The following is a 27,831-nucleotide window of genomic DNA, read 5'->3' on the forward strand; positions in this document are numbered from 1 at the left end:
TTCAATTTACTGGCATCAAAGCACAAAAGGTTTCACTTTAGTTTTATATTCCATATTGTCAGTTTTCATGATCTTTTTACAGGTCTTAAAACATTAGAGGGATGTTTTTTGTATTTTGTTTGTGTCTCTCTGTAGCTCAAATATATCAGTTTACACATGAACAATTTTCATGTGTTGTAGTAGGGATGGGCAACAAGGAAAGTATTTCCAGACTCAATTCTTTCAAAAAACAGCTATAAGATCAGAGTCATAAGATAAAAACAAACTGACCCACCCAACCCACATTCTTTCTAAGTAGTTTGGGATAGTTTCCCCTATCTCTTCTTCCATGCTCCATATTTGCTTGAAATTAAATCTCAGGATTTTGTAGACATACAGGTCACACTTTGATGCCATGAAACTTTGCAAGACTTCATTCCAAAGCTAAGAAAGTAAGTGTGAAAAGGAGTGAGAAAAGAGAATAATGGACCACAATTCTTTCATTCTTTTATTAATAGAAACACTGATTATTGAAAACAGGAGAATTTTAAATGTCAGGTCATAAGTTCTGTTGCTAAGTTGTATTGATCCCCTCACATTGAATTTACAATTGATGATTCAGCATGCTTCATTTCACTTGGCAGCTTTGCTTTCACAACAGGATAGCTACATATCTCTTGCCACAGGGACAGAAGTATTAAAAGAATGTATTTTACACTGAATTATTTCTTTACTTCGCTAGTTCATGCTTCAGTTTGGGTGGGGTTTATTTTGGGGGGGTTGATGAGTTTTGTTTGTTTGGGGCTTTTTTTGTTGGTCTGTTTTTTTATTTGTTTGTTTTGTTTTTTCATTGTCTTATTTTTTATCAAATTTTGGCAAGCTCTATGGGGTTTGCCCTGCAAACAACAGAGCTCTTTGCTGACTTTGCCCTATGATGTCCTTCAGTCGTCCATAGAACTCTGCATATATGTAAACATCTATAGAATAAGAAGAAACAGATGAGAAACGGTAGGTAAATTAGGAGGTGCTGTTGCACCTGTACAGTAGCCTTTTCAACAAGCATTTCAGCCTTTTTGAAGCCCATCTGACTGGTCTGACCCCTCACTGAGGGACAAATCCCAGCTACGCTTTGACCACAAGCAGTTGAGAGGTTTGGGCTGCTCAGACCTTAGCATTTGGAGCTCAGGTCCTCCATTCCCATGAGCCACAGAGACTCACCAAGCAGCTTCCACCAGCAGCCCCTGCTCCATCCTGTTGATTTGCTCTGCCAAAACTCAGGGGCAGTATCCTGGATTTGGGACAAGCACCTCTTCACAGCATCAGCTCCAACAGATGAGACACTTGGGCAGTCCAGCATCTGCCTCACACAAGTGTGGTCCCTCAGGGTGGGCACAAGGCAGCACACACAGCTCAAAGACAGGAATGGGAGCCCAGGGAAGCCTGCTGAAGATTAAGCACATCATGTCTACACCTAGCGCGAAAAACATGGATTTCTGGCCTGCAGCAAGTGAGGGGCATTTGGGAAGCTTGGGCAGATGTTATCAAGCTTTGGGCAGACATTATCAGGCTTGCAGTGCTATACAGGATGGGTTATGAAACAACTTGAGGTGGTGGGGAACCAGTACTAGATTCCCAGGACCTAATCATCCTTAAAAATTAAATAAATAAAAATACTACAAATCCAGGTGGTAAGGAGGAGGGGAATCATACTCTTCTACGTCTGAAGCCCACCTGTGCTGCCTGGCTTCTAGAAGCAGGTTTGGAAAATGGGATAACACCTTTGCCAGGGCATGGATGTCCCAGGGAATGGCAGGCATCACAGTGTCCTCCCATGCTCTCCCTCCTTGCCTTTTGCAATTCGGATGAGCATGGAAAGAGCCAACACTGCCACTAAAGCACTAAATTGGAAGGCTAATGTTTGCAACTTCCCACACTAATTTGTACACTGCAAACCACAATAATCACTGAGAAACTCCAAATTGCCTGTCTGGAGATCACCTGATGAAAACACAACCAATTAAGCAAAACGTAATGGCACACTTTATCATTAGAGAGCAGAGCACTGGCTTATTCCCATGCACAGAAAGGCTGGCAAGCACAACGTGTGCTTACAGGGAGCGTGGGGGATGCAGAGGTACATTGCTGTGCCTGCTGAGCACTGCCTGAGCTCAGCCTGGCTCCTCACACAGAGCAGGTGTGACCAGCCCCGCTGAGAGAAAGGTTTTCTAATTCACAAGGACATGTGCACTTTTTATGGCGCGGAATATCTGCTGCCTTCTGCCCTCTGACTTTCTGAAGCTCACTGCCTTGCATGCAGCAATGAAATGCACATCTTAAAAAACAAAAGCAACCAGGCAACAATCCCAGCAGTGTATGAAAGCATTCATAACATGCTAATGGGTATTGTACTTCTACACAGAAAAGGGGAAGATTCTTTGCTGGAGAGTTATGGGAGCTTTAGTCAACAGAACATAACTAAGTACCTAAGTAAAAGAGTAATCTGGGTAACACTGTCTATATAGATTTTCTCTATTTTCAGAGGAGAGGGAGTGGTAGGAAAAGAGCTGAAGAGTGACCCTCAGACTCCCCAGCACACCTGTGAAGAGACACACAAGTCTACATACACAGAAAAAAAAATTATTCCACTTTCCATTTTTTTTAGAATTATTTCACATTTCCAGCATCTGAATAAAGGATACTAAGAGGACTCTCTGAAATTATTGCACCTGTCTGCAATCCTGAAGAATGTCCTTTCTTCCACTTCCCTATATAATCTTTTTTTTGTCCTACATACCCTGATCAATATTTTCAGATGCCTGGGAGGAAACGCTCCCTGGGACTTTGGTGAACACTTCTCTTGGGCCTGAAGCAGACAGAAGAACTGCTACCTCTTCCCATTCCTCTTTCTCCAATGACTACCTTCTTCTTCTCCTTCCCAAGTCAGGAACTCAGAAAAGACTCCCAACAAAAACTCAGATAGGAATAAAAATGTAAAAAACATAAGATTTGATCAATGTTATCTTTCAATGTTTTCCGATTTTCTTGTGAAATATGAAGAGAATGTGTCACACTGCAAAGGATAGAAGCCTATAACCTAAATAACTTGTTATTGAATTCAAAATTCATTGTTTGTAAATAGTTTATAAACAGGATCTAACCTACCGACCACAAAACAAACACAAAGGTGTCAGTAAATATGAAATAGCTGATTATGAGTTACTTCTCAAACCTGTGATCATATGTTTTCAAAGAAAAATAAACCGCAACAGGCAGCTGAAAACACCTAATTCACTTTGCCAGCACACAGGACAAGGAAAATTAGGTGGCAGTAGTGGAAGAGAAATTTAATCCCAGCCCAGTCTCCTCCTCAGCTGTTGCACAGTACGAGCAGAAGACTGTCAATCAGGGCTAATCTCTGCTTTCCCCCAGGTAAGGTGACACCAGAGCAGGCTGCACAGGTGGCATTTCACACCACTGTAATAGAGGCAGAAGGTGCAACTCAGTATAAAAGAGAGTTTGGGATCCATATTGAAGGAAGATTTAGCAATGAAGTTGATATAGTGGGTAAAGTCAGAAATCCATGAAGTTCAGATAAAAGACAGCATTTCCTGCATGCACTTTGAACACTTCTGCATTTTATCAACTTTAAACTTCTCTCAGAAAAAAGGTGATGCTTTGCAATGCTCCCCACTGCAGAGCCTGGTCACTGCTGATGAATACCAATGGTATGCAGCAGTTGCAAGGTAAAGAGGCAGCCTGAACACTGCAGCCATTATATTCAGCTGCCCAAGGTCACAACTCTCTGAAAAGCAATCTCCTGCTTTTTTGCTTACTCCACTTCTCCCTGATCAGATACATTTCCTCGCAGTAATGCTACCCTGATTAAGGTATCTGTTTAAATTCTTCTGCACTTGTGCAGCTATAAAATGAAACATCTACAGGGCAAGTCAGCAGAGTCATTATTCCAAATCATTATTGCTTTTACTGGCATTTTTCCTACATATTACATTAAAAAAATTTACTCCTTTGAAGTTCATTCATTACTGAACTGTCAGAAGGGAGCACTCTTAGTAGGAAACACAGAAACATAGCACGTATTTTATTATGAGCAAATCTTCTCTCCTCCTGTCATAGACACTTGCACATCATATGCTGGACAGAACCCTGTAATTGTATATTGTTCCATCTTACATCTATAAGTAAACCCCCAAGGCAGTCATGCAAATCAGCTCACAGGCTCCTTGGATGTGCAGTGACACACCTTTCTTCATGGCTTGCAGCACCTTTCCAAAGAAGCTTAAAATCTGAACTCCACTTTCAACAGAAAGGTGTGTCACGTTTCCTCATCTGCAGGCACACCTAGAGACTTGACGTGTTCCCATTCTGCACCCTTGTTTCCGGGACAAGGACAGACATCTACTGTATGACTCTGGTATTCAATTTTTTTCTTTCTTCAATGCATGTTTACAAGAGCTGGTAATTGTCAAAAGGAAAAACGACAACCTCAACCTAGTACTCATGCAGGAGAAGGAGAAACACAGATGTTGCTTCTGTCATTTTTTTTTTTTGCACACGTGAGTGTTTTACTGTACAGCAGGTTGTTGAAGATTTAATCCAAAACTACACCACAAAGCAGCTAGAAGAGCTTAATCAAACAGAAGTGATTTAAAGCATTACCCTCTGACAAAATAGGCATTTATCTCAGAGATAACCAGGATTAAGGAAATATATCTGGGTTCAGACTCTCTTCTAATTTACTACACCAGTGTGCAAAAGCATCATTAAACTAGGGTTGAACAGCTACATGCCTGTCAGCAGGCAATGGACCTCCTCAGCCAAATGATTTTGACTATACTCTGTAATCTCCCAGAGATGCACCATTCATATATCAAGGTGGGAGCCCCTTGCACCTAGGCCCTTCCCATTAGCCAAGGGGATTAGCTCAAGCAAGCAGTGAAGCATTGCTGCAGCAGAGAGGCAAAAATTCCCCCCCTCGTTTCTGCAGGATCAGGTCTGAAATAAGATCACACTCTTTACTAACTGATGTGACCTACTTGGGTTGCGATGCCAAACTCATCCATTGAGGAGATCCTGTTCCCTTCACACAAACTCCTGCCAACTGTGACTGATAGTCACGTTTTCCCCAGCCTGGAAGAGCCTGCAAGTGCCAGCTGTGGAAAGCTGTGCTTCCCCATATTAGAAAAACTGATGCAAGACCAGAGGAAGGGCTGGCAAAAATACAGCTGCTTTGAGACACAGACATATGAGACAAAGAAAGGCCACGAAGACTGTGGGTCCAAAGCTTGACTATATTCTTGGTGAAAAAAGATTGGCTCATATCCAATCTAGACCTTCCCTGGTGCAATTGGAGGATGTTTCCTCTTGTCCCATCATTTGTTACTTGTGAGAAGAGACCAACCCCACCTGGCTACCACCTCCTTACAGGTATTTGTAGAGAGATACTGCTATCAGGCAACAGACAGACAACACACAGATCATAGAGCAACTTTTCTCCTACAAGGTAACTGCTCCAGTACATTTACACATCACTGCTCTGCATCTCCCAGCTTCCTCCCTCACCCTGCCACCCAAAAAGTATGCTGGAAGCTGAGAGTCAACATACTGGACAGAAGGTCCTCACAAGAAACCCTCGTTGACTCTAAAGCCCAAGGAACCATGACTTTTCTCTGCAGTTACCTCTGAAAGTGTTCCATTCAGCAGTATGAACACTTACAAGGAAATTCATTTTTACTTCACAATTAATTACATCAACCAACTCCTCTGTGAACTTTTGAATTAAATCAACCAACTACTCTGTAAAAGTCAGCCCAGACAATTCCATAAACATCTGCTTCCTACAGCGTGGTGCAGTTCCCCAGTCTGTGAGACCTGGGAGGGCTTTGCAAGCTTTCCATCACGAGGATAATGCTTTAAATTATCTATAAAGAAGCTGACCACACAATAATTTCAAGTCAAATTATCAGTGTGTCTAAATTAAAAAGCAAGTGCAGTACTCAAAATGCAGTATTACTGATTCTTCCCTGCTTGCAGAGGTGCTTATATTAACATACAAAACAAAAAACTCCCCAAACAAACAAACAAACCCAGAGCCCTAAAAGCAGAAGTAATAACCCAAACAAAACTCCAAGTAAATGGGCTTCAAAGCAAGGCTGCAGAAGCTCAAACTGGGAATTTTCCATGACTGCTTCACACAGTGCTATTAAAACATTTAATTATACATGCTCATAAACAGATTTTTATGGCACAAAAGAATGCAAGCATAAAACAAATATAAATGCCTTCCTCTGCCTATACCCAGCCAGTATCTTTTATTACTTTTCACGCTAATAATAAAGCCACTCCTCATATTACTATGCTATCAATAAATTAAAAAAAAAAAACAACAAACCAACAAACAAAAAAATACAGGTATTTGTTATATTTGGATGGTGATTTTTGTCTTGTTCTCTCAGGATTTTTTAAGAACTCTTAGGCAAAATAAAATTACCTAAACATTACTGAAAAAACAACTTTCCCACAAATGCTGAAGCATGGAATTGTGCAAAGAGAAGCATTTTTAGCTAATTAGTGTAGAACAGAAGACGATTCAGGAATGTCTCCTTAGTCAGAAAGAGCATGTGCTTGATTTCAGCTGATATGAATGTGACACAAACCCAAGAATGAATGATTGCTTCTTCAGCCCAGACCTCATCTGGGAAAAATGCTCCAACTTAGTCACCTGGAGGGGTACTCATCCCTACAGAATTACTCTCAGAAACGTAATTTCAAAAAATTTGAATGTTACTCATTGTTCATACTGCTTTAGCCAAAATTTTACTTTTACTCTTCAAAAAACAAACACAACAGTCTGTTATCACTAATGTCTATGGCAAAACAACTGAAAAGCATCTTGCTCATGATTACCAAAACACCCAGCCTCACAAGACAGTTTTGCTGCAGCTGGTGGCTCTGCAGCACTCCTGAACTCTAGGAAGTAGGAAACATGAAAAGCCGCTTAGGCTTTGCTCCAAATAAATGTTGTACCAGCAATGTGTTCCTACACTGCCAGCTCTGTATTTGCTTCCTCCAAGTTTTTACTTGGCTGGTCAAAAAGACTTGGCCTTTAAAATAACCAATTTTCTTTTCAAAGCAGTCATAAATCATCATCTCAAAGTGGAGCAATAACTTTCTGCTTACCACACATACTACCTCTAACCCACGATGCAGCATATGAAATACCTCGTTCTGCAGACAGGAACAAAGATTTCCTCAGCTCTAAGGAAATTAATTCTGAGTCCTCAGAGCTCCATACCATTTTCATGTGTGCAATGGAAAATATTGAAAGCCACAGGGACTGTGTGCCTGCTGCTCCTCCTCCAAGCAAGGTACCCAGAACTTGGCCCCCTGCTCAGAACAGGCAGTAGATCTGGTTTTATTTGCATGGGTGCAAACTCCCAGGGAGGGCAAGAGCCTTGTCTATACACTACACCTCTCCACCCAGGAAAAGGAAAAACATATTGGAAAGGGAAAACACTGTAATAACCAGACAACCACGACAAAAGCAGAGTGAAGTTTTTGTTGAGGGCTGCAGCACTTTGGCACGTGCAGCAAAGCAGTTTAAATCATTCAAATCCCACGACAGCATCCACATGACATCACCTTTCCCCTAGTGCGCATGAGCCACTCCTCCTGCAATTTCACTGCTGTTCAAGCACCAACTTGTTTTTATTTTTAAGAAATTACCATAATTTCATCATAATTCTAGCTGCTTACTCATAAGATGAGCACAGCTCAATTCTGGCAGGGTGTTTATCACTGAACACAGATCTTTTGAAGAGAGCGCTGACACGACATTGTTTTGGTCACGTTTTCAGCTGCCTTTCATCTTCAGAGAGACACAAAGCGTATTTGTTTATGCACAAACGTGACCTTCAGAACTTCTGTGTATATTTTCAGATACACACATGGCTTCATGACGTTCGCTTCTTGTAGGAGTTAAATCCACTCCTCATGTTCACATAAGCAAGATCCCATTTGTACAGAACTACAGAATCTAGGCCCATAACTAGCATGAAGAGACACTTGCTTCATTTCCATTCCTCCAGACCACATTAAGACCCACCTCAAACATACCCAACTTCCAGAGGTAATACACAACTTCAGCCAACTTACAAGAAGCTTCTTTGGAGTTTTTTAGCCTAATATGCCATACAAGTCTTTCCCTCAGATAAAACTATATCCATATGCTTACAGACACATTTACAGAAATAAAAGATGTGAGTCATTCAGTGGTTCTTCTCTTGCGAAAAAAAGAGCTTCCAGCAGATATTTTCTCCAGCAAGTTGATTCTTGAATGCTCAAGACAGAGCATGGGCTGGTGATGGATCACCCTGAGTGCACTCACATCCACACCCTCTGTTCCTGAGGCAGCTGCCCAAGTATACAACCATACTGCCACAGGTGTGGAGCACTGCTTGCCCTGTAGAACACAGTTACTACTTCACACAATAATGCAAATAATAATGTCACATGCAACTTCTTCCTGCTCATTTGGAGGGAAGAGCAATGTCCAGTTCTTCTTTAAGTCTGTTTTCTACGCTGTGTTTCCAGCTTGGGGCTTTTTGCTCCTAGCAGCAGCTCTCATGATACCATCTGGTGCCTGAAAGACAAAGGCTGATGTGTCATTACCCCTATCCAGCCCTGAAGCAATTCTGTTGCATTGGCAGAGGCAGGAAATACATGGCACCCGCTAATTACTCTCAACTTCATACACTGCTCTGCTTCCTTTCTGATAATTTAAAGGAAACATCATTGAACTTGGCCTTCTATGTGGCAGTACCTGTAGTCTTTCAAAGACAGTAATCTCTTAAGGATTGTTTCCTAAAAAAAACAACGAAAAAAAAATCCCCTATGAATCTTGTGGGCCAGTTTTGAACATCTTCCCAAAGGCACCAAAGGTAAATGTTCTTCACTCAATACATGCCATGCCCTGTATAGGTAAGGAGACAGCTTGGTGGCTTCATTAAAAGTAATTAAGTGGAAACAAAAAACTGGTTTCTGTTTTTCCAAGGACATACGTGCAATAGGAGCAGCTCTACAGCTGATGTACAAATCAATAGAACAATGATCCTGAGATGGGTTAGAAAGCATGGCAAGTCAGATAAGTCATGTGCTAACAAAGCCAGGTCTGTGTGAAGAGCACAGAGACACGATTGTGGCAGAGGCTTCCTGCCCTCGCCCTGACAGGATGGACACGGCTGGGAGGCCACGCCAGGCTGTGCCACTGTGCCCACCTGGGAGCCACAGCAGCAATGCAGGGGCCCTGCAGCCTGCACTGCAGTCAGTGGGACAGCAGATTTGCAGAAGCTGTGCTTGGACCACTGTCACTGCTACTTCAGTGTAAGCTGTACCAAGATCAGCAGCAGTTACCTCCTGGATTTTAATCATTTTTTCCTGGTTACTGTTATATGGATTGACTCAGGAGTTTCCTGAGTCACAATAGTTGCAGTGTTCACAGTCATAGACTGGTTTATGTTGGAAGGAACCTTTAAAGATCATCTAGTTCAACCTCCCCTGTCACAGACAGGGATATCTTTCCCTAAATGTTAATTAATTCTCCCACAGCAAGCTTAGATTGTGATGTGTAAGAAGCCAAGTGACTGGCACTCAGCTGGAAATGAAAAATAGAAGGTATTTCAGAAAATGCTTAATTTTCATACACACATTATGACTCTGCTCTTACTCAGGTGGAATTGTTTCCATATTCAATCCTGGGATTACCATGTCTTTACTTATTTTAAGCAGAGCAACATCAGGAGCTAAATTTCCATGGAAAAAATTACACAATCTGGTACTATGCAGGCCAAATTTTAGAAACCTAAGCCTCAACACTAACTCCCACTGCTGGTTTTCGGTTTGTTATCTTTAGACACAATCACATAGCTTAGCTATAGATCACCAAAACCCTAAAACTCTTCTGTCTTTAAACCTACCCACCCACAAGCCTATGCTTACCCAGCAACTTCCTGCTCCTGCCCAGTCAGAAACCACTATTACAGCCACCTGTTTGGGAACTGCCAGCATCTGCTGATAAGAGAAGCATAACTCACAGAATGGGAACAGTCTGCTCACCTGCATCCCCCATGGCACAGGAGAGACCTTTATAACAGCCCCCTCAGCCTTGGAAGAGCTGCTGGGCAAAATGCACACAGGGAGCTGGGAGCCATGAGAAGGACACTCAGTGCTATGCTTTGGACTCAGGATAAGCCCAAAAGATTTCATCTTTATTATTACTTTCCAAAGAAGCCCAAAAAATGCAACATGTCCACAAACACACTTGGCATTAAAGGGGAAAGAGGACATGACACGTGTCACTGCTCGGTCAGGCAACACCAAGGCAGAAGAAATCTAGCTCTGAACGTTCTAGTTCTGCACCACTAAGTCAAAGAAAGGTTAATTATTACTCAGCCATTCAGGCAAGCCCCAAAATCCTTCACTTAATTGGGCCAAAACACAGCTAAGCATAGAAGGGAGTTGCTTCTTAAACAAAGACTTCTGAAAGTGTAATTTGTGGGTTTAGCACTGTACACAGTGCAATAAAGACACAGAAAGACCCAGACTGCACTTGGTGCCCTTCTGAATAAGGTTAATCCCAACACCTGGAGCCTAGGAAAACCAGCTGTCTGTCTGAAGTGGTTCCCAAACTCAGCAGGGAGCCCCTGGAGTCTTCCAGACTCTGCCAGGGTCCCCAGGGCAGTCTCAGGGCATTGCTACCTCAGGCTGGTTTGTTGCATCCTCCTCACTTTCACGGCTGTTGCCTCCAAGAAAGAAAATCAGCCTGCTACTCCACAAGGTTGCAAACCATGTTTTATGTTTCAAAAGACAAGGCAAATTTACCCACGGGTACACATTAGCTACTCCCTGCACCATTTCCATGTTGCTCACATGATCATAGATATGGGTTAAAAACAAAATTCAGAGTTTTATCAGAACTGTAAATGTACTGACAGAATAGACACTGCCCTGCAGGGAACACAACTTGCTAAAAGTGAAATGATTCATAAACTCAATTTATTTATTTCAGATTGGGGCCAAACAGCTTTCGTCACTTATTTAAGTGTGCTTGAAAACCTTCCTTTGAGCAGAAAACAGCACAAGTGGAGCTATTTTTAAACCATCTAATAAACAGCAGGGCATGACATACCTTACTTTTTACCACATGGTAAAGATGAAAAACTGGAACAACTTCTCTCTTTTATCCATCTGAGGGCCTAAATGAGTAACTTTATTTATAGCCACTAATGGCTACTACTTCTGACCTTATTTTTTCCCCTCAACAAACCACCTTTCCATCAGGGAATTTAAGCTTTCAGCAATTCAGACATTTATGTTATTCTTGCTCGGTATGGCTTTTGAGCTGTGAACAAGCTTCCCAGGGCACTGGGAAAAATAAACAAACAAACACTTTTTTTTTTTTTTTTTTTTCCACTGCTTCAGTTACTTCCAACTATAAAGGTCAGGAGGAGGGAGAAGATACACAAATTAATCAAATCTTTTTGCTTCTAAATAACCTTGAAGCAATGCCTTGACATATATTTCCTCCCATGCAGACACAGCAGCTGTGCCAAATAATTTACCTAAATTTGAGAAATGAGAAAAATACATGCAATATACAAGAATCGTAGGTAACATCAGCATTAGCAAGGAACAACAGGTTAAGAGAAGGCACAAATATCCTGTTTAGATCTACATCAGCAAACAATACAAGGTATTGTCTTCCCCCACGCCTTTCCTCTTCATTGGTACACAGGGAAAGGAAGGAACAGCACAGGATTGTGGCTGGAGTACAATAAAATATCAGTAAGCTAAATAAATATACACACCCACAAAGGAACCAGCACCTTACAGAGTCATACCTTTGAGTTTACTGACACAACCTTCTCTTCTTCAAAGCACACACAAGGAGCATCCTTACTTGCCGGTGGTCTCAGACCCCTCCACAAGTGAAGATGTAAAGAACAAACATCCCAATGGTCTCAGGTACAGACTACCTCCAGCAGCCTCAGCAGCAAAACATTTGCCAAGTGACAGAGAACTCATGAAATTTTTCCCTTTTCTTACAGTTACAAAGATCTGATAAAAATGTAGCTCTTTCCTGAAAAACAACTGGTAATACCACAACTGGACTTCTGGAGAGAAAAAGCCACTTAGTGACTATTTGTTCCTCTGGTAGAGTGTCTGGAACAAAATGAGTGGAAAAGATGATCACACAGTAACAAAAAGTAGGAACTTCAGTCAATAAAACCACAAAGGGAAGATTTTATTAAAATAATTTTTGCCACCCACGAAGCACTACTAACAAATGCCAAGTCCTATTTTTTGCAACATATATTACAGCAGCTTTCTTGAGAAAAAAACACAGATTTCTCCAATATGCCTATACTGAACTATCAAGAAGCACATCATTGCTCAATACAACTAAACAAATATGTATATATATATATATATATATATGAAGACTACTCTACAATGCAATCCTTTGCAAAATTTTGGCATTTATAATGAAAGGGGCTGCTAACCTCCTCACAGGAGGAGAGGCCCTGAAGAGAGACCTAGACAAAAAAGAGGGCTGGGCAATTACCAACCAGATGAAGTTCAGCAAGAGAAAGTGCTGGATTCTGCACCCAGGATGGGGCAGCCCTGAATTTATGTGCAGGCTGGGGAATGAGAGGCTGGAGAACAGCACTCTGAAAAGGGACATGAGGGCCCTGGTCCATGGACCATGAGCCAGCAGTGCCCTGGAGCCAGGAGAGCCAACCCTGTCCTGAGGGCATCAGGCACAGCGTCACAGCCAGGCAAGGGAGGGGATTGTCTGCTCTGCTCTGAGCTGGGGCAGCCTCACCTCCAGTGCTGGGGCAGGTTTGGGTGCCAGAGTATAAGAAAGGTATAAAGCCATTAAGGAGCATCTAAAGGAAGGCCCCAAAGATGGTGAAGAATCTGGAGGGGAAGCTGCATGAGGAGCAGCTGAGGTAACTTGGTCTGTTCATCCTGAAGAAGAGGAGACTGAGAGGAGACCTCATAACTGTCTCAACTTGCTTTTGAGGAAAAGCAGAGGGGCAGACCCTTCTCTCTGCTGCCCAGTGATAAGACTCAAGGGAATGACATGGAACTGTGTCAGGGGAGGTCTAGCTTGGATATTAGAAGAGGTTTCTTCACCCAGAGGGTGTTTGGGCACTGGAACAGGCTCCCCAGGGGAGTGGTCACAGCACCAAGCCTGACACAGATGAGGAAGCATTTGGACTGAAAGCAATGCTTTCAGGCACATGGTGTTTGATTCTTGGGGTGTCTTGTGCAGGGATAGGAGTTGGACTTCAATGATTCTTGCAGGTCTCTTCCAACTTAGGGTAGTCTATGATTATCTAATACCAAAGACCCAACCAGCAAATACACACTCAAAACCTACAGTTAGTAAAACTCCAGCTGGTTAGAGGACAGCAACAGAAGATTATTCTACAAATTTGAAAGGAACTACAAAGCAAAAAAACATAAAGCATCTGGTCCTGCTGAGAGCCTGATGCTAGCTCCTCTCCTTCCCCTCCCCAGGAGTCCCTGGGGCCATCCCAGCAGCAATGTGACCTCTTGCTGCAGGTGTCTGGGTGTTTGCTGCCTTAAGCCTTTCTTGTCCCTTCAATTTAGGAATTGATTTATGTCCAGCCACTCTTCTTGCCGAACGTCTACATGCAGAGTGGGAGGCACATCCCTGTGCCCTCAGACAGTCACAGCTCATATTGCCTACCAAAACCTCTGATGCCTTTCAGCAGGAAAAGCAAAAAAACTCCCATGAAAACAGCAAAGCTTTTGTGGACTCTCTGACTGCATAAAGCGACTGTACACTTTTTAAATCAAATGTTTCCATGCAAAATAAAGAAGTGTTTCTGGAAGTGGCACATAAGTTCAAGAAATCAAAATTCAGATATACAGCCTTTATTTGTCTGAGCCCAGAAGCACCTGGAACACAGTAACTGCTGAATCCCCATCTGAAGGATTCCATGACTCAGTGTTCTCCTTTTCCACTCAGTAAGGACTTCTAAGAACAAGCCACCAGCAAAGGATCACTGGATGCTCATAAGAAAATGCACAGATTTCCATAACACTTTCTGTCCTCCACCAGGTACTGATGGCATCTTCACCTTAACTGAATGGTACAAAGGCATCCTACTGACAAAGGTGTAACTACACAGTAAAAGTTTAATACAACTATTTCATCACATTGCAATTAAGTTTATTTATGGGCTTCTGTACAAAAATCTGGGGTATTAACTACTATACCAGAGACCCAGTCATTTAAGGTACTGGATCACCAAGGCAAAATGATGGCAGAAATGGTGTGATACGAACAGAAATTGGGAGTAGAGACTCTTAAAACTAACACAAAACAGAATCAGCCTTTTGCCTTAGGTGCTGTGAAAATGCCAAAATCCCATCTATCATCTGTTAAAACTTCTTAAATTTGGTGTGCAAATTATTAGAAAATGTTATTATAAGGAGGGAAAAAAGAGGCTGCTGCACAAATTGCATTTTCTAGTATAGATTTTCCGTGTGTGTTTATTCCTTGAAACAGCTTATCAAGTATCACACGGCAGAATCCGACTGGAGTTTCAAGAACAAAGAGCTCACTTCATGGGACACTCCTCCTGGTACACGGTCTGAAAGGCAGCAGGAAATGCCACCCTTCAAAGCCCTGCTGTAAATGCTGCTCTTATTTTCTTCTGGGGAATATACTAATTGATTGGACACACCAAACAAACCTATTCATCGTACCCATCACCAGAAAGCTGTAATGAGGGGATAAACCCTAATCACAAACCCAGTCTATATTTAATAAGGGGAAGAGATCCAAGAAGACAACCAAAGCAAGAAGTCTGACCTACAGAATGAGCATCTACTCCTTGTCCTGACGTGAACTCCAGCGTGACTCCTGATGCGACTCGTGTCCCGCCAACTTGGCTCCTTTCTGAAGCAAATAAAAATATAACCTAACCAAGACACAAAGCTGGGTTTGATCCACTAAAATGGGCAAATAGAAATGATGTCCACCGGCTCTGTAATCAGACGGGTACATTAAACAAAAGGATTTGACTTCTCCTCAAGATAAACAACTTCATAAGAAAAACAATCCCATTCTCTTAACAAATATATTTAACTTATTCTGAGAAAACATTTTAATGTCACTCTAAACAACAGCAACTAAAATAAGAACAAATAATCCATTTCCGATAATGTTATAAACATCAATACTTTTTTTAAAACAAGGAATAAACTTCTCTTATCTCCTGTCCCCAAATCCAGGGCGAGTTTGGCTGAATGCAAAAGAGAAGTAATGAGAATCTTTCAGAGAAATCCTGCACTTCTCTCAGAAAGATCAACAGGCATAAGCAGCATACAACACCAAAACCACACAAGGCTTTGCCAGTAGCACCACTTTCACAGTTCACAATCATTCCAAGAACTACAGAAATGTTTTCTCCAGATGCTGGAAAGTTCATCAAAAGTAGTTTTCTAAAGCCTTCTGAAAGCCTGTAAGAGAAAGAGGGCCAAGGGATTTGGGGTGTTAACTCTGATGACAACCTTCAGTAATACTCTGCTTTGCAATTCCAGCTGACAACTGGTACTCAGCAACTCTTAAGCCTCAGGTCTCTCTCCACCTGAGGTTGTGCTACAGGCATCAAAACCAATCCTGACATTGAAACCATGACAGCAGACTTGGGCAGCAGGGTGCCACTCTGCCAGCATTACCATGCCAAGAAATCAAGAACGGAGAGCACAACCCAGAAGACCCTCAGTACTTTTAATGACAACCCAGTATAGAGCCAGACGTGCCATGATAAAATGCCCTCTGGTAAACCTGCTCAGAGTGGGAATACAGTTTTGCCCACCATGGGAAAAAGCAAGAACCAAATGTTTTCCTCTGCTAAGGTGTCCTTACAGCAATGTCCTTAAGGGCATTCTCCAAAACAAAAGAGACTTGTATTAACACACGCTTGTACCACTGACCTATAATGAAGGATTATGAATTGTTTCCCAAGAATATATAGGAAAAGGCAATACTAATACATCAATGGGCAGTTAATCTTTTATTTCCTGAGTCCTCCAACACAGCCCTTCACCCTGTGCAAGCCACCAGCCAGGACCCCGTGTAAAGGCACAGCTTGCTCCCTGAAACCTGCTGCTGAGATACCCTCTCTTTCTTCCTCCTTCCCTCATTTGGGACAAACCAAAAATGTCATAGAAAAACTTAATCCATCTAAGAGATGGATTAAAAAGAACATTGATTTCTTGAACATTTGCATTAGCTTCACATTAAGTCAAAAGCCTAGTGAAGCTTGCTGCAAGATGAAGACAATATATTCTCAAAGAAAAGAAAGTCTGATACCATAAACCAGGCAACATGCCCCATTGAAACAATGTATATATCGGCTCCAATGTATTAACATACACATACAGGAAGCCTATTCAACTCTGAAGTCTGGCAGGACACTGGATTGTACAGAAGTAAAGTCTATCCTCTAGAAAGTCTTCCTGCAGTATGCCATTAATCTTACAAGGAGTAAAAGATATTGCACAGACTCCCATATTTAGGCTCTGCTCCAATACGCTTACATTTACCCACTGGGGACAGAGTCATTGAAACACAAAAGAAATCCAGCTTAAGGTATATTGCATGTGAATTTTCAATGCAAGTTTTGCAAACCCTACAAGAGACCAGTACTTTCTCTTTTGAAGACTTCCTTCCATACACCAGGATAAACTGTAGAATTTTCCTCAAAGCCTTAAAAAGACTGAAGTGTGCCTTGGTTTTTTTTTTCCAGTTACTGACTGGGGCAACCCCTTGGTGAAAAAATACCTAAGCACAACTGCACACTAGGAAAAGCTACAAGATCTCACATGGAAATTTTATGTTAAACCCCTCTACAGAAGAGCCTACACTAAACAGAAATGTTAACTTTGGCCAGCAAAACCAAACACACCCCAATCTCTGCCATGCTTTCAATGTGAACCAAAATTGTGTCTGTTCTTAGTAACCTATTCAACATAAAAAACCCCATATATTATTAAGGCGCTCCAACATCATTCATGTTTGCAATTTCAATGAAAAAAAGCCCAAAACCAAACCAAATTCCCTAAACTTTATATAAAATAAAAAGGCTTTCACAGGCTGGACTGAAAAAAGGTCACTTGGTCCAAAGGAAAACAGCAGCTAAATACAGAGCAAGTATTTACATTTATGAGTAAAACAAGCACGGGTATGACGCATTCACAGCTGAATCAACTCAGCAGCCTTCCCCAGTCAGTCACTGCTCTGCAATGAGAAAGTGTCCATCCAGTCACAATGCCCACAGAACAAGACCTTGCAGACATCCCTACATTGGCTGTCCTGGCTCAGGATATCAGGAACAAGCACAAATGATACTTGAACCGACCTGAGATGACAGTATTAATCACCGGCTCTGCAGAAATGATTCTAGAATGGACAGTATATTCTCCCAAAACATACCCCTTCTTCTTACAGGAACATTTAGAAATACAAGCAATCTTTACTCATTCCTTCTCTCCTAATGCATCTTTCCCAGAATATTTTTGCAATATAATACTCATATTTTCCACACAGCAAAGCTGTAGTTTCTTCTTTAGCATGGATATAGTTTACTTCACAAAAGGCAAATCTGGAGCATAGTCAATATCAGTTCCCATTCCGAATCCAAACTTTGAAAAGTTCTGCCTTTATAAGAATGGAGTGTTTGAGCTATTTAACAGACTTCTTAAGAAAAGCATAATCCACTTGACCTTTCTTAATCAGAGGGCTGTCCAGAACAAAGTTGCATTACAGTAAATATGGCCAATGGATAATGCTCATATTTCAGATGAGGACATCTTAGAAAATCCTAAATAATTAGAGAAGAAAAAAGCCACCATGCAAAATTTGAACCAATAGTACCTAAACCCAGTATTTTACCATTATCTCTGGTCCCAACCCCAAATCATCCTGATTTATGTCTCACTAACGGCTTAAAATGTCACATAATGATAAATAACAGGAAAAATCATGAGAAACGAGAACGCCTAAGCCATGACCCTCTGATACAAGCCTGAAGTCATAATCAATCTAGCAAGTTTTAAGGTCACATCCCAAAACTTGTAAAGTTGTCCCAATTAGTGACTTAAGGCTGATAATTTTTTTTTTTTTTCTCTCAGCAAAAGTCTTAATTGAGAGTGACTTTTACCTCCTGCCCTTCTACCCATACTCCACCCAAAACTAGGTTCGTGGCTCTGACCACAACTGGAGATGGTGATTCATTAAGGAAAAATACTGGCCCTGCAGCCAAAAAGGTTGGTGAGATCAAACTACCCAGAGGACACGCTTCCCTTCAGAACTGCCACTGCACTGCAGTCAACATGCCAGATGCTCCAGGGGTGGAGCTGCTGCTCCTGCACCTTCCACTGGCTCTGCACCAGTCCAAGAGAATTTTTTTTAAAAGTACCACCAATACTAATCAACAATCCACATTAAAAGAAAAAAAGGAGGCGGCACATTATTCACTTTTTAGGGGTTGGTTAGCACAGTGACACTGTATACAGATATTCACACATATGCTCCAGCACACAGAGCCAGGGGCCTACAGCTTTTCTTCAGCTATTTCCTAATGTCAAAAAACAGATCCATGAGACTATATTAGTCTTACCATGCTGAAAACAAAGATTCAGCTGAAATCACCAGAGCATTCGTACCCATTGTGGTACAACCATGCATAATTAAGGGGCCCCAAATTTTCCTTCTAACTCCCCACACAACACTGAAAGCTCAAGCTACCCTTTCTTTTTGCTTCCCTCTCTCCCCCAAAGTGGTCCTCTTCTGCCATCACAGAACCATGGAAAATAATGCGGAACGTTTCTGATAAAAGCCCATGCCACTTGGCCTCAAAAATAAGTTAGGACTAGCCATGCTTTCAAACAGTATTCCCTTTTACCAGCCAGCAGGCTGTGTGACAGCTCTGAAACAAAAAAAAAAAAAATCTGAAGAGGTTCACAACTGTGAATATCACCCATATACAGTACTCACTGAATGAAAACATTCATAAAGAAGAACATCTTGCTAGAGCAAAATAGCTTACACACAAAGTGCTAACACAAACATACAATTAGGGAAAAGACCAAAAAAAAAAAAAAAGTTAACATTTCAGTGAGGTGTCACCAGAACGTTAAAAAAATAAATAAATCCCAGACTCAGAAGCAGCCAAGTCTTCTGTAATAGTGGGTTTCACAGCTTTTCTTTGGTTGGAGACTGACTGAACATAGCAAAAAAAACCACAAGCAGACCCTGCAGAATGTAGAGCCACTATTGCAAACTTCAAAACTTACGTATTTTGCAGCTTTAAGAGAACTCTTGTGTCATTTTACAATATGTGCACTGCCAGCAGGGTTGCTAGGCTCCTGCCCAGGGACTACAATGTTTCAGTTGCACAAATTTGTCTTATGAAAGGCACATGTGAAGTATCAGTGGTGGGCAGAAACCATTACATGATACTGATGAGCTGAATGTGATTTCCAACTTGGAGAAATAACCCTGAAAAAATCTTTATCTTTCTGACATGATAAGCTAGTGCTAAGCCCCCTTGAAACATCTTCTATTCAAAACACAGTGTCCCCTAATTAAACTAAAAATAACTGTATACAAAACAACCATCAGCTTTCAAAAAAAACCTAAATATGAGATGTCACAGCTCAGAAAATTCAGAGAACACAGCCAATGTCAGCAGTCAAAAGAGCCACTGTTCCTGCCTGGCATGGCTTTAGCACTCAGAAGGTCTCCAGAAATACCTTTATGCCATCACTCACAGGATGATGGCTTTGCCCCACCAGTCTAAAGAGCAACTTTGCTGTCCTTTAGACAGCAAAGCCAATACCAAAAGGTGGAACATCAGACCCATGATTGTGTTATCATCAAAAACACCTGTAAATGAAAACTGGAGAGACTTCAAAGGTCATCCCAAATGCATACACTGTGCTGCACAGCAGTGCCAGAATCCATGTATATTGATGAAGGTATTTATTTGCATGACCAGGTTTTCTCTTTAGGTAAATAACCTTGGTGGTGCCAAGGCCACCTATCTGCAGATGATGAACCCATCAAAGGACTCAGTGCTGTGAAGCTGTGATCTGCCATATGTTGCAACAAGGGAGCATCAAGGAAAAGCTTGCTGCAAGCTGTGTAACTGAATTAAGAGCTTCCAGGTTCAAGCAGATACCTCCTCTGATAGCTTCCTGAAGCTAGATTTTTGTTCCATATTATCCCACAGAGGGAGGTTCAACACTTTTTCCTTCAGAATATATACTGGGAGCTGTCTCATTAAAACAGAGTACACAGGCAACTATGTCCAACTGTGGAGAGCAGAAATAAGGGAAACCATTCTGAACCCGAGGTACCAGTGGTAATGCTACAAATATCAGCATGGTAGACATAGAGTATCTGCTGTTCCTCAAAGGACATGGGGAGGGTACCCCGCAGTTCCAAATAAACTCCTGGGTAGTGTTGGAGAAAACATCAGCAGACCTCTATGATGGTGATGCTTTTATAGTGGTCTCCTTCAACATCATCTACCCAGACATTTTTACACAGGAGGCAGGGCACACAGCTGTTCTCCTTCCTTCTCCTCAATTTCCACAGCTGCAAGGGTGGGAGGAATCCTTTAAGACTGGCAACAGCTAAATCCAAACAATCCCTGCACAGCATCACAGCACACCGTGCTGCAAGTTAGTTCCCCAGGAGCTGAGCACCAGCTTGGAGGGCAGGTTTGGACAAGACGACCTACAGAAGTTTCTCCCAACCTCAAGCCCTTTCTGACCTCCACTGGGTCAGCAAATGCCACACTTCTCCTGTGACAAGGACAGCAACCACGGTTCAGTGCAATATCCCGTACATATCGGTCAAAGTGACTATCATGTACGAGGAAGAAGATAAACCTGACTTCTGCATCCTCTTCCCCTGCTGCCCTGATAAGCCCTGCTTGGGAACTTTAGATGCTGAAGGAGCAGTTTGAGCTCCCCTCTCCTTGTCTTCTGCCTCATCTGGAAATCACTTTCTTCCTTCCCTCATGGCATACATCCCCTTTTAGCAGGGATGCATTCTCACTGGAAGAAAGTCTGACCTCAGCTACCACAGGAGCCTGTTCCCTTGAGAGCACTCTGGCTGTTGGTAAAACATATGGGAGCTATTTTTTTCAGGCTGTTTTAAGCAACACAGCCAAATGGTTCTATTGCACATACTCATACAGGATTTAATATTTTAATATTAATTTTTAATATTTTAGATAAGCAAATATGACTACAAAACAAACAAAAAAACCCTTACATTCTACCTCCAACTTTCCTTCAAAGACTGTAAGGTAGCATAGACCAATCAACAACCTTTAAAAAAGCCTCAGAAAACACTTTTTCTCTGTCTTTAGAATGCAACTTTGTTATTACATTAATACTTTGCAGCAATTAAAGCATGTTGGGGAGTCAGTTACAGGCAAACTTTTCTAGCCTAATTTTTACTTAGAGCCATAGGGTTTTTTTAAATTGGTCGAGCTAGAAAATTGGGACAGGGATGGAAATCAAGGCTTCCCAGGAGACAAGTACAACCACTTGTTGTCCTTTAACAATAAAAGCTAAGAATACTAAGAAAGAGTAAAGAAAGGAAACTGGGCAGCATGATGGAGAAGCCAAAGAGCTGCTAAGTCACAAATGACGGCAGTGTCAGATGATTGGCAGGAGCCTGGCGCTATCCCAGAACTCTCTTAAGGCAGCAAGTCCCAACAGGAGTACCTCCTGTGTGATGCACCTCCTGCTCTCTGAAGGTGTCTCACCCAGTTGCCTCATTTTTTTTCCAGTAAGCATCACCCTATACTGATGCATGTCATATTTAGCATTTAGCTATGGAAAAATATGGAGAAATAATAATGCAGGGGTTTGGTTTTTTTCCTATTAATACCTTTAAGTTATACAATATTTTCTGCAACAGCCAGACTGAAGACAATTCTGCCTCCAGTGAGGAGAACAGGAGTTCTTGGTAATGCTGAGAAATGACCCCTCTGAAGTGCCAGTGCTTATCCTTCCCACTATCAGCTTTTCTTCCAAAATATAATCATGTCAGCATGCTTACATCACTGACAAAGAAGAGCAGAGCAGATTGGGCTTTTCACCTGTGCCTTTCATCCAGCTTCCTCCTTCTTCCTCACACTGTAACTTATTTTAACAGTACAGTAATTCCCTTAGATAAGTCAGCAAATATTTTTGTAAAGAGCAGCTGCAGGATGTCTGCCTCGCACAAATTAAATTACCTAGTGGCTCAATCCAGTGCCTTCAAGAGACATTCTTCTGTGGTAGCTGGGTCAAACTCAGTGCATTTCTGCTATTGTGCCTCATGCTCCCTATTTTCCATTTACATATGTTGTGCTCCAGAGTGAGGGAAGGAAAATGTTTATACTTGTGGGTGGGACTTTGGATGCAGATTAAAGTCAAGGTGCTATATTTACTGATCTTTTAAAGTAATATCAACATGTTGAAAGGGAGTCAAAGTTCTTAAGAAAGATCAAAGTCCACATGAAGCAACCACAGATTAACATAAATATATGCTGAAATGCTAACACAGACTGGCAAAATTTACTTGTATTTTCCCTGGAGCAAGTAATTTTGCCTAATAGGGGAGTCAAAACCAAGAACACTCTTCTTCACCTTTATGTAGGGCACACTGCAGTGCTTTGTGTTGGGGCGGATGACTCTTCAGACTAATTTTGCAAGGCTAGGTTAATACTACCATATTGCTCATGGCTTACAAGCTTTTGAAAGGTGAGGGCTACATTCTCTAAAAGAAAAAAAAAAAAAGGCAGTATTACTACTTAACTCAGACTTCATCAAAGCTAATCCTGCATTTCTTCCTTCTTATTGCACTTGACAGAACTTTTGTTGTCTGACAAATGAAAAGCCAACAAGCAATAAAGTGTATGACCTTCTTTTATTTGACTAATTACTATTTCAGTAAACAGATCACCTATTTTTCTTGTGGAAGCATCAAGAGCAGCAACAGGAACACGAGGGATGTTGTTTCATGAGGGCAAAGGACAGTTTTGCAGATTAATCACAGCCCTGTAAAACAGATGCCTGGCCTGTATTTACAACCCTGACAGCAACTGCTTCGGCAAGAGGTGCAATTAAAGCAAGTGTGCAGGCAGGCACCAGAAGTCACAGCCCAGTCACGGGCTTTGCCAGCAGACTACAGGCACAACACACACACAGAGCAGACAGTGATCCTGCACACTTTATGCTCATAAGGCTGTGTCGACACCAGGCGGGATAAACTGATCCGTTAAAACATTTTTGGACAAAATTCAGCTAGTTTGGACCAGAAGAGCACCCAGCTTCTGAGTTTTATCAAATATCCTGAATGAGTAGCAAAGCACCTTTGATTTGGTTTCCTTGCCCGACATACTGAAGTTGTCAAGACCCGCAAGACCACGGTAAAGCTCAAACGACTTTCAGGACTTTTCAGGACTTCCTTTGCAATTTGCATAAAAGATTTCTTCTGTACTTAATAATATACACTCAAGAAATAAGTTTAGAAAGGGTGCCCAGCGGCAGCCCAGCCTCTGAAACCTCCACAGTTGGAAGCCTCTGGTGCCCGTGCAAGGCGGACAAAGCGCACAGGGAACCCCCGAGGAGGGGCTCCCCACTCCCCCCGGCACGGTTCAGAGGCAGCAGGGAGCGGGGCAGGGTGCGCAGCGCACCGCGGGCTCGGAGCCGCCGGCGGGCGCGGGGCAGGCGGCAGAGCGGCGGCACCGGAGCCTCCATCCCCCGGCGCTCCGATGAGCCCGAGCAGCGCCCAGAGCCCGCCCGGCTGCGGGCAGCCCGCGGCAGCTCCGAGTTCCGCCCCGGCCGCAGCCGCAGAGGCCGGGAATTTGGGGGGCGCAGCTCCCTCCCTCTCCGCCTGCCTCCCGCTCCCCGGCCGCTGCTCCGGTGAGCACCGGGCAAACCGAACTATTCGAGGGAACGAACGCTTTCCGTGCGCCTCCCGCCGCCTTGCTGCCGGTATCCTGCCCCACAAAAGGCACCCCACGCTGGAGGAGGAGGAGGATCCCGCCGGCCCGCGCTCACCTCCGCCAAGAAGTTGTCCATGGTGGCCCCTCGGCCCGCCCGCGGGTGCGCAGCGCCGGCCACCAGCCGCGCACCATGTGCCGCTCCCGCCCGGCCCGGCCCGGCTCGGCTCGCCCCACCGAGCCGCCTCAGCCGCCGCGCCGCTCCATCGCCCCAGCGCCGGCACCAGCCCGCAGCCTTTGTCCGCCCGCCCCCTCGCTCAGCGCCGCTCGGCCGGGCGGTCCCGGCAGCGCATAGCCGCCGCGGGGAGCCGGCAGCGCAGGAGGAGCACAAGGAAAGCTCCCGCCGCCGCCGCACGCTCCTGCCGGGGCCGCCCCGTCCCGTCCAGGCGGGGCAGGGGCAGGGGCGGAGCCGGGGCCGCGCCGCTCCCTGCCCCGCCCCAGCCGGGCTGAGGGCAGCGCCCCCCGATCCAGCCTCGGCACGGCCCGGCCGGACTGAGGGCAGCGCCCCCCGATCCAGCCCCGGCACGGCCCGGCCGGGCTGAGGGCAGTGTCCCCGGCTCCAGCCCCGGCACGGCCCGGCCGGGCTGAGGGCAGCGTCCCCGGCTGCAGCCCCGGCACGGCCCGGCCAGACTGAGGGCAGCGTCCCTGGCTGCAGCCCCGGCACGGCCCGGCCGGACTGAGGGCAGCGCCCCCCGATCCAGCCCCGGCACGGCCCGGCCGGGCTGAGGGCAGTGTCCCCGGCTGCAGCCCCGGCACGGCCCGGCCGGACTGAGGGCAGCGCCCCCGGCTCCAGCCTCGGCACGGCCCGGCCGGGCTGAGGGCAGCGCCCGCGGCTCCAGCCCCGGCCCGTCCCGCTGCTGCTCTCGGTACGGCGGCCCGGGGCGCTGGACGCGTGTCCGGCTGCTCGGGCGCGGAAAGCCGCGTTGGAGTGCGGAGTGAGGGGAGCGCGGGCGCTGAGGGGGAGCCGAGGCTCGCCCCGGCCTGGGGGCTCCTCCGCTCCGGTGCCCGGCAGCGCACAGCCGTGCAAAGCTCCGCCATCCGGCGGGAGGTGCTGCCCGAGGTGGTTAAAGAACACGTACCTGCAGGCTCTGCTGCGGACAGGCAGCTCTTAGGTAAATGTGTAGCAGCAGACTTGTGTACGGGCTCTCCTCAGCCTTATCCGTGTTCCTTTGCTAACACATCTTGCAGCAACCGCTCGCTGAGACATCACTGCAAATGAAAATAGCCTTCTTTTATATAGTTTTCCAGTCCTTTACATTTCTGTAAAGCAGATTTGAAGTGTTCAGGTTTTGGAGATGTGTCTTGTTCATAATTTTGTGCTGACCCTGTAGTAACTAACAGCCCGAGAAACACAGCAAAGGAAAATCCAATCTTGCAGATAATGGCCTATTTCTTTCACGCTGCAGAAAGAAATGTACCAAAAAATAAGTCACAGCCATAAAGAAGGCAAATACAGTATTCCGCTTTTCTGTCACAGGCTGAACCCTGATATTGGTTTGGGAGCTTGAGCATGTGAGCAGAGATATGGGAGGCCAGCCCTTGATAGTACAAACAATCATGAGTCTGCAACTCTCATTTTTTAAGGTGTCACGGCCAACACATAAAGCATCACTAAAAGCAAGTTTAAGAATACATATACTACATAAAGAAAAACTTTCTAGTTTCACCTTTGTGTCAAAAAAAAAAAAAAAAATTATATGAATAAGGAGGAGAACAGGCAAAAGATGTTTAGCTTTGAGGTCATGTCCAAAATGAAGTTGTGCTGGTCTTGGAGATTCACACAGACATCCATGAAAACTGATGTGCTGTCAAGGTTAGCACTGGGACAAACCAACATAAGAGGGACTTCCTGCCATATAAGTACATGTTAGAACCTACATGGGGGCTGTGGCTGCCTGTGCTGTCACACAGAATAAAGGTAGGAGGAAGTTTTCAGGCAGAAAGCAACTACCTGAGACATGGCCAGCTCCTAAAGACCAGCAGCTCTCCCCAGCTCACATTCATCCATGGCCAGTGAAAGTGGCTTCTGGTAGAAAAAGGCAAAAACACTTCCCAGCTTCCTGGTAGAGCAGCACAGAGTCCCTTGTGCAACATTGCAGCTTGCTGTTGCAGCTTGCCAAACCCAGCTGGGAGACATCCTGCTGGACATCCTGCAGCATCCTGGGGGCTGCTGGGGGATCACTTCTCCTGTCACCCCTCTAATCTCCTCTCCAGGTTGTACCTTCCTGCGGTTGCTCTGAAACTCAAATTTGCAAAGGATTTGAATTCACCTGAATTCATCTGTCTACGTGGTATCAGCTCACATAGAATTTAGCCTAAATCATTATTTTGCTGTAGATTCTAATGTATAGATTCCAATGTGGGAGCTCTGTAACTCTATTCCAAGCTACTGCACTTCCAAATTTACTATAGGGAAACAGGTTTTTTTTTTCCACAATCACCGTGCCAGAAAGCTTCCCCTCTCATACAAGCCCTAGTTTGGCAAGGGCTGAGTCAGATTGGAGATATTTGTTAAATTATTTTGACTTCTGATTGAATACTTTGTTTGACACCATGTTATTGGAATGTAGTGTGCATGTCTGGCTACTGCATTGTACTCCGATCTGTGAAACACAACTGGCGTAGGAATTCATGAAAACTTTGAACCAATAAAAGCTGCCTGTGTTTTTTTAAATGAGAATTTCAATAAATTACAAGAAAACATTACCAATAGAATAGGACCAGTTTTATGCAGCCTAAAAATACATTGCAGAAAGAATGAGCATTCTCTTGTGGTGGGGAAGCATTGCAAAAGAATTGTTAAACTCCTAAGACTTTTTTTAAGATTTATAATGACTGAAAAGTTGCAGGAAAGATTGCACAAAAGGGTTTTGGGAGCAGAGGAGAACAGTCACTCCAACAAGCTCCTTCCTTTTCTCCTTCTATGTCTTTTTGTGTCAGTTATGCTCACAGCTTGTAAGCACTAGCATCTGTGTTTCATAGAAAAGGGGGTTTGAAACATGGCATTTCCTTTTCCCACTCTGAAAATGACCCCAAATAGTCTCTTACTCATTTTATGCAATTGTTTTGGAATTTGGAAAACCCCACAGACATAGTGTACAAAGCTCCATGAACATCTGGAGACTTGGCCAGTTCTGCACAGCTCTGATTTTCTTTTAATCGTTAGAAATTCCTTCACTGATTGTGTGCCTAAGGTAAATTGCTTCCTTTTGAAGCTGCTCACATGCATGCCGGCTCAGCTTTCAGCTGAATGGACCAAAAGCTCAGTTCCACCTCCCTGATGAGACACCTCTGAAGACACAGGCTCTGAAGATCTTACCCCCCTGTGAGGTGGTCAGTGTGAGGTGTCTGGTCCTTGGGCCCTTTCCTTGCTCCAGCCTCTCTTGCTCCATGCAGAGCAGCTTTGGTGTTTGCTAGGTTGGCTTTGCTCTCAGCCGGTCTGTTAGGCTGTTTTAGTATCCCTCAGTTACATTTGCTGCATTATATGGGCCAGGACTCATCTTCACCGAGTATTTCTGGCCTTTTTACCCTCCTCCAGTAGTTGCTAAAGGCCATATCTGACCAAAGTGTCTGACAAAAACAGACATCTCTTCCTTTCTTAGATCCCAAAGTATTCTTGGCATATGGAGCTTTTGTAAGACCCCGGACTTTCAAAACAGATTTGAATTACTCCTGTTTCTATCAACAACTCTATCCCATTGCATGCAGATTTCTATTTCTA

The 27,831-nt window shown here is 43.8% G+C and overlaps 1 protein-coding gene across 1 annotated transcript in view; it reads right to left on the bottom strand.

Annotated features, from left to right (window-relative positions):
* MYO10 (myosin X) overlaps positions 1 to 24,480 on the bottom strand; it is a 161,165-nt gene extending 136,685 nt beyond the window's left edge. Inside the window, exon 1 of the mRNA XM_056484179.1 lies at positions 24,169 to 24,480. Within this exon, the coding sequence (XP_056340154.1) occupies positions 24,169 to 24,189 (21 nt within the window). The 5' untranslated portion in view covers positions 24,190 to 24,480. The remainder of the gene's footprint in view (positions 1 to 24,168) is intronic.
* Positions 24,481 to 27,831: the final 3,351 nt, after the last annotated feature.

Source organism: Oenanthe melanoleuca, chromosome 2 (assembly GCF_029582105.1).
Source record: "Oenanthe melanoleuca isolate GR-GAL-2019-014 chromosome 2, OMel1.0, whole genome shotgun sequence".
Taxonomy (NCBI): domain Eukaryota; kingdom Metazoa; phylum Chordata; class Aves; order Passeriformes; family Muscicapidae; genus Oenanthe; species Oenanthe melanoleuca.